The following is a 7,933-nucleotide window of genomic DNA, read 5'->3' as shown; positions in this document are numbered from 1 at the left end:
ACTGGCAGACATTTTCAGGTGTATTTAAATCTTTGTTTGTCAGTGGTTATATGGTATTTCTTGAAAAGTTTTACATAAATTGAATCCTAGTTGAAACTCCTCTGAGCTTTAGCTGGAGGCCTGTACTCTCAACCTTGGACATGCACACAACTGACCTGGTGATCTTGTTAAAATGTAGAGTCTGATGCAGTGCCCGGGGGTTGGGGTGGGAGTTGGAGGTGCCAAAGCTGCTGTTTTGCAGATCACATTTTGAGTGGCAAATCCTTGGAAAACCAAATCCGAATTCCCTAAATGGACCTACAGTCACATCCTAATTTTGATAAGCCGGGATGTTTCTTGCATTTATTTGTTAGGTGGATAAATAATTGCTGTGTGGAAAGTACTGCTCTAAGTGCTGTGTGTTGTATAAAGAATGGAACATTTCCCCCCAATTTGATCCATGTGCCCAAACCAACCCTTCTTTCTTCCTAGCAAGTCTTAGGGAACTGGATTTAAGAGCTTTCTAATTCACTACAGGCAGCAGGTTTGGAAGGCCGAGTGCCCTCTGGGAGTTATTTTGACTGTGTCATCCTTCTAACTGATGCCCAACATCACCAGGAACACAGGAGAGGATGACAAAAAGAAGGCACGGAGTCAGCCAGGCTGCAAATGCCAGCTCTCCCCCTGACAGACCCAGACCAGTTTCTTTCTTAGCGTCCTCTGTGAGGAACTTGTTGGAGTTACTAATTCATCTTGATGTCTAAGGCCTGTTGTCAAGCTCCACTTATTTAAAAAACAAAACAAAACAAAACAAACAAACAAAAAAAAACACCTAACTGTGTTTGGTGATCTTGAATGAGCCACAGAATGTGAAAGTAGTCATTTTTATAAAGTGCCAGAAAAAGTGTAGTAATTATTGTTCCAAACAAGCCTCTCTTTCTCTTCAATTTGTCTAAAATGGAAAGAAAAAGAAAATCCTTCCCGAATGAAAGGTCTTGTGGAGAGCTGTGCTCAGCCTGGTTGGCTCCAGGCACCTGGGGTGGAGGGCCCTGCTCCTTCCTCCGGCCGCATCTTGTCCCCTGCAACAAAAGCACCCCCAAAGCCCTGGCTCGGGGCTCGGTTGGTTGGAGCGTTGTCCAGTACACCAAAAGGTTGTGGGTTCATTCCCCTTTCCGGGGCGCAAACAGGAGGCAACCGATTGATGTTTCTCTCTCCTTTCTTCTCTCTCTAAAATAAATAAAAATATATCCTTGAGTGAGGATTTAAAAAACAACAACAACACCCCACAGCAGCAATCTGCGGTGGGAGAACACGTTTCCATTCACAGGGATCTGCATTTTATGGTTTTGGAGAGGGGGTCGTGTTGGGGCATGGAGGTGGAACTTTTTTTTACATCTAAACAGTACATGAAGTATTACTGTAGTCTGTTTTCTGAGCTCATGGAAAAACTCAAGTCATGGAATGTTAATTTTACAGATGAGTGAAGGTTTACAGCTAGATTGCCTGACTTGCCCCAAAGCCTATAAATAATGCCAGAGGAAGAGCTGGACCGGGAAGGGCTCCCAGGCCTTACACACAAAGGGCATCTTCCTCAAACTGGAACACAGCCAGTGCTCCAGCGGGGGAACTTCTAGGCCTGGTTTGCACATTTGTGAGCCTTCCCAGTGTCCTGTGTCTCATGTTGGAACAGAAAAATGTTTTGCTTTCAATCAATTAAATGATCCTTTTCAGATAATTCCTTCTATAATTGCTAAATTATCATATCTTTTCAGTGACCTCTATTCTGTAAAACAATTACTGGGGAGAGGTAACAACTCACATTCATTAGCCACTTTACTGGAATTATATCATGTAATGAAGAGTCCTTTGAGGTAGGTTTTATTATCATCTCTATGAGGTAAGTAGCAGCTGAGGCTCAGAGGAGTGGAGCAACTTGCTCAAGGCCACACAGCTTGTAAGTAGCAGGACTGGGATTTCAACTCAGGATGCCTGCCTCCAGAGCCTTCACTCAATAGCTTTGTTTTACCAATGCCATTGCTCAGGTGAGGCTGAACCCGGCTGGGGAACCCATGGCCCTAGGGCTTAATCACAAGGAACAACAACAGCCTGTAATTATTGGAATCGAGAGTCTAGGTCAGTGGTTGGCAAACTTATTAGTCAACAGAGCGGCAAACCACGGCTCGAGAGCCGCATGTGGCTCGCAAGCCACAGTTTGCCAACCACTGCCCTAAACCATCAAACAAAGTTGCCAAAGGCTACGTCCACCCCTCTCGGTGCATTTCCTTCTCTGAAACTTCTTATCATTTCTTACCCTGCCCTTCGGATCAGGACCACCCTAATTTTATAAACGGGCTGTTTTACAGCAGCTCAGACTTGGATGCCAATCCAAAGAAGCTGCTGTGCACTCAGACCTCAGCCCGGCCAATGAAGCCTTCCCAACTCCTGACCTGAGGGTTCATTCATATCGACTTACTGAGTAGGGTCATTGCCAAAGACACCTCTCTCTTTGCATGATCACGGACTAAGCAAAAATCAGCAGATAGGATTTGTTGATGTGGAAATCATCAGACTAGTGCTTCCTATCCTGTACTCTAGATTTTCTCCTTGAGGCTCCAGGAAAAAAAGAAAATGATAATAACATCACAATGAAGAAAATGATTCTTAGGTCAAGTGGACCCAAGTCCCAGGAGCCCAAACCTAGACCTAATGCAGCAGAAGAGGCATTCTCCTCTCTCAGAGAGTGGTTTTCAGGAAAGTCCTGGAATTCCAGACTGAAGTCCTCACCAGCCAGCAGAATGAGCCCTATCTGGACAGAGAGACAGACAAAGGGAACATTTTACCCAATGTGGAGAGGGGACAGCACTGGGACTGGCTCCTGCAGGCAGAAGGGGAGACAGGGAGGACACCAGAGAAAGATCCGGCTCTCTCCAAGGTCAAAACCACCCCAGAACACCTAGTCTTCAATACAGACAATACAACCTGGAATCAGAATGTTCCAGAAAACTTTCTGTAGCCTGTGGTCTTTGGATTCCTGAGTGCCAACCATAGCCTAGGAACCACGCAGTGAGAGGGTCCAGCTGGAACTCTCTGCCCCACCTGGCGATGATGGTGGCTCTATGACATTCTCCTCTCCTGTGGCCACTCTGGATCTCCCAGGACCTCTGTCCCTTCAGGGCTCCCTCTCTGTCTTCCCTCAACCTCTCCTGATGGGTGCTCCTGGGGCTCTGACCTGCCATCTCCTCCTCTTCCCTGTGCTCTTTCTCCTCATTTCCAACACATGCTCTCAAGGGACTTTGTCCAGTCCATGGCTTTAGCTACCACCTGCTAGTGTGGTGACTCAAATCTGCATCTCCAGTCCTCATACCTCCCCTGAACTCCAGACCTTTGAAGGTAGCTTCCTCCTGGACTGACCTCCTGGAAATGCAGGGTGCCATCAGGCATGATGTGAACACACCTGCAGTCATGCCTCCCACTCAGCAGGCAGCCTAATGTGGACCTTCACCAGTGCCCAACATGCACCCAGTCTTCACAGGCTGTCTCTGACTCACCCTTCTCCCTTACCCTCCATGCACACAAGGTTTCCAAGTCTAGCCAAGCCTACCACTGAACTCTCCCTGGAAACTGTTTTCTCCTCTCCACTCCTTCCACCATCCCTCAAGTCAGGCCCTCCATGGCTTTTAGTCCCTCAGTGCCCTGTCCCTCCACCAGCCCCCACACTCCTCTCCTGCTTCCCCCCCTCCCCCTCCCACACACACACACTCTGATTACCCCTCTCTCTTTCCCATGGTTTCGTCCAATTCCTTTCCCTCAGCCAACTCCTTTCCCTCAGCATCCTAACATGTCCAAGCCTCTGTTGGTTCTGTCTTCCCCTAGTTTCCACCCTGGCTCTCCCCTTTCCTTCTCAGACAGACATCTTGAAAGACTCCTCTATACTCTATACTTGCTGTCTCTCCATGGCCCCATAATCTGGCATCTGCCTGCCTGCTCTCCCAGTGCCTCTCATCTGAGACACAGCGGATGCTCTTCAGATAGACTTGTGTGCAGCATTGCTGCTAACAGCTCCCTTCTCTGGGGTCCCACACTCCCCATTTCCTCCTGCTCTCCTGTCAGCACTCCTTCACTTTCTTGGTGGCTGCTCACTGCCACACCTCCTCTCTGTCATCAATCACCTCTTGCCAGAGCCTGCCGGCATCAGTCGAACAGTACCTGCAAGGGGGGGAGAGGATGAGAAAAGACAGACAGAAAACAGAATGGGATCGGGAGGACTGTAGCACTTCCCGCTTACAGTCCCAAGTTTATTTCTCACCATACTTTTATACAGGGTCAGTTACATTCCATACAATACATCATTCCTATTATGTGGTAAACATAATTATACCCCTTTGTTTCAGGTTTCCTACTGACCTTTACACAAAGCTCCTTATCTTGGCTAAGATTCCAATGGCTATATCTATACATACACCTCTGATGCCACCTAAGTTCCTTTCCATGAGATAATCTAGCCATGCTTCTTGCTAAAGGATAATTACGCTTATACATAAACTGTGCTTGAAGGTTAACTAAGCTCTAGGGGGCAGAATGTGTGATTACTAAACTATTGTGCTTAAGGGTCTCTAAGCCTAAAGGGGGCAGGATGCATGACTAACCTTGGGAACAGGCAGGCCACTTTGTGAAACCTGCCCTCTCAGGACTTTGTCAACTGAGGTCGCTCCCAACAACCTCTTGCTCCACATGCCCACCCCAAAGAATTTATCCACTCCCACAGTGTCAACTTCTTACAGGCCAAAGACACTCCCCCATCCGATTCTTCACTCCAGATCTCTGGCTGGAGCTCCAGATCCTTATATATATATACTAGACTCTAGGCTCAATGCATGAAATTTGTGCACGGGGGGTGTGTCCCTCAGCCCAGCCTGCACCCTCTCCAATCTGGGACCCCTCAAGGGATGTCCAATTGCCCGTTTAGGCCTGATCCCGGTAGGATGGGGCCTAAACGGGCAGTTGGACATCCCTCTCACAATTCAGGACTGCTGGCTCCCAACTGCTCACCTGCCTGCCTTCCTGATTGCCCCTAACCACTTCTGCCTGCCAGCCTGATCACCCCCTAACCACTCCCCTGCCAGCCTGATTGATGCCTAACTGTTCCCCTGCCAGCCTGTTTGCCCCTAACTGCCCTCTCCTGCAGGCCTGGTCTTCCCCAACTACTCTCCCCTGCAGGTCTGGGTCCCCCCCAACTGCCCTTCCCTGCAGGTCCAGTCGCCCCCAACTTCCCTCCTCTGCCAGCCTGGTCACCCCTAACTGCCCTCCACTGCAGGCTTGATTGCTCCCAACTGCCCTCCCTTGGAGGCCTGGCCCCTCCCAACTGCCCTCCCCTGCTGGCCATCTTGTGGCAGGCATCTTGTGTGCACATGGGGGCAGGATCTTTGACAACATGGGGGCAGCCATGTTGTGTGTTGGAGTGATGGTCAATTTGCATATTACTCTTTTATTGGATAGGATAGAGGCCTGGTGCATCGGTGGGGGCCAGCTGGTTTGCCCTGAAGGGTGTCCCGGATCAGGGTGGGGGTTCCCTTGGGGCATGGGGCGGCCTGGGTGAGAGGCCTGTGGTGGTTTGCAGGCTGGCCACGCCTCCTGGTGACCCAAGTGGAGGCCCTGGTATCTGGTATTTATTTGTCTTCTGCAATTGAAACTTTGTAGCCTTGAGCGGAGCCAAGCCTCCTGCTTGCTCTGTGGCCACAGCCATTTCTGTTGGGATTTATTTATCTTCTATAATTGAAATTTTGTAGCCTTGAGTGGAGGCCTGGGACAGCCAGGGTGTGCGGAAAGCTTGGCTTCCTCCATTGCTGGGGAAACCCAAGCCTGGTGCTCTCTCCATGGCTGCAGCCATCTTGGTTGGGTTAATTTGCATACTCTCTCATGATTGGCTGGTGGGCATGGCTTGTGGGTGTAGCAGGGTGATGGTTAATTTGCATATTACTCTTTTATTAGATAGGACTAGAGGCCCAGCACATGATTAAATCATGCACTTGTAGGATTCTCTAGGCCTAGCCTGAAATCAGGGACATATCTGTCACCATGTGACACGTCACATGCTCCTCAGACACTGTGGGTTCCCCGTAACACTCCTCAGATGCTGCTGGCACCCCGTGATGCTCCTTGGATGCTGCTGGTGCGCCACGCTGTGCCACTCCAGGGATGCTGCCAGTGCCATACAATGCTCTGGGAACACTGCCAGGGCCCAAGGGGTGTGGGGGGAGAGCCTAAGAGGTGCTCCATGCACCTCCTGGTGACTGGTCATTTGGGCATTATGGCATTATGGCCACAGGCCTTTTATAATATAGATTCAGCTGCCCACGGGACACTCCACCTGGGTGAATCACAAGCACCTCAAACTCAGCGTGTCCAAACCACTTACCCTCTCCTGACAGACTGCACCCGTTCTATGTCCCTTAGTAAAATGGTACCACCACCTACCAAGATGCCCATGCCAATAGCACCTTAGTCATCCTTGACTCCTCCTTCTCCCCCATACCCTATGTGCAGCCTCCAAGTTCTGCTGAGTTTGTTACCCCTAGACACCCCACAGGCTTGTCACTTCTCCTCATGTCCACCTCCATTACCATAGGTCAAACTCTCACATGGTCCCCTCCTAGTCACTGGCCTTCCGGCCTCCGGTCTTGCCTTATTTTATTTTAGCTGATTCTCTCGTGACCTGCTCCTGACACTGATGGTGTCACTTGCCTGCTTCTCCATCACCTGCAGGACTCTTAGCTTGGGTCTAGGGAGGCCCTGCAACTCGGCTTCCCTCTACCCTTGACTCTACCACCCCTGCTTTAGCCAACCCCACGACTTGAGTTCCCTGAATGCACGCCTCATTTTGCTTGGCAAGCTCCTGACCCTTCAGGCCTAAGCGCAGGTGTCAAGGCCTGGGGCCTCCTCCAGGCTCCCAAGGCCCACGCTGCCCCTCTCCAGGGCACATGGTTGGGTGTCCTGCAGATCTCTGGACTGTGAGCTTTTTCAGAAAGAGCGTGGAGCCCTCTACTCATCCCTCTTTGTCTCCCCCAGGCTAGCAGAGCCAGGTGACTACTGGGTGGGTGATTAATCAGTGCTTGGGTGAATCCTCTCTCCCTGTGACTATTTGTTTACTTGCTCTGCGCTCCTCCAGGGCAGAGATCTTTGCAGCATTCGTCTGGCCACAGTGTGCACAGATATTTATTGAAAGAGAGAATGAGTGCACCAAGGTGACGGACCGCACCCTTCTCCAGGGCGTCCAAGACCAGCTTATAGTCTAGCAAAACCTGCCCCGCATTCTTTGGGCTTCGTTCCTTATCTTTCAGTTAGCAAGCCTGGGAGAGAGGGGTGCTCCTGGAATGCAGAGGCAAGTCTGCTGGGGGGAGTATTGTGGGGCTCAGTATCGCCTCTGTCCCCACTTCGGGCAATGTTTTGTAGCCTCAAGACCCTGAAGGCTCTTTGAGGTCAGGTCCTGCGGGCTCCAGGAGGGAGGGAGGTGTGCAGAGAGCCTGGGGCACAGCTACCCCTCACTGGAGCCTCTCCTTTCCCAGGACCTGTAGCCTTGGTGCCAGTTAGCAGGTTGGGGGGGAGGGGGGCGCAGGGAGGGAGGGCTGGACGGCCAGGAGAGGGAGCGGAGCCTCACAGCCCTGGCCCGCGGGCAGGGGGCGGAGCGGGGAGGCACTGGGTTCCCGCCTCCACCCACCCACCCGGCCTCCCGCCTCTCACCACCCGCTTATTAGCCGGTCCCCAGCGGAGGCGCTCTCACCGCCCCGGCCAGCAAGCACTCCTCGCGTCCTCTCTCGCTCCATGGCGCTCATCCTGCGGCTGCTGCCCCTCGCCCTGGCGCTGGCCCTGGGTCCCACCGCCACGCAGACGGGCCCTGCCAAGTCGCCCTACCAGCTGGTGCTGCAGCACAGCCGGCTCCGGGGCCGGCAGCATGGGT

At 51.6% G+C, this 7,933-nt stretch overlaps 1 protein-coding gene across 1 annotated transcript in view; it reads left to right on the top strand.

The window, feature by feature from the left end:
* Window positions 1–7,738: 7,738 nt before the first annotated feature.
* TGFBI (transforming growth factor beta induced) overlaps window positions 7,739–7,933 on the top strand; it is a 33,401-nt gene continuing 33,206 nt past the window's right edge. The window contains exon 1 of the mRNA XM_080673792.1: window positions 7,739–7,931. Within this exon, the coding sequence (XP_080529918.1) occupies window positions 7,798–7,931 (134 nt within the window). The 5' untranslated portion in view covers window positions 7,739–7,797. The remainder of the gene's footprint in view (window positions 7,932–7,933) is intronic.

The sequence above is a fragment of the Plecotus auritus genome (genome assembly GCF_963455305.1).
Source record: "Plecotus auritus genome assembly, chromosome: 6".
In the NCBI taxonomy this organism is placed as follows: domain Eukaryota; kingdom Metazoa; phylum Chordata; class Mammalia; order Chiroptera; family Vespertilionidae; genus Plecotus; species Plecotus auritus.
This window is presented reverse-complemented; position numbering and strand designations above follow the sequence as displayed.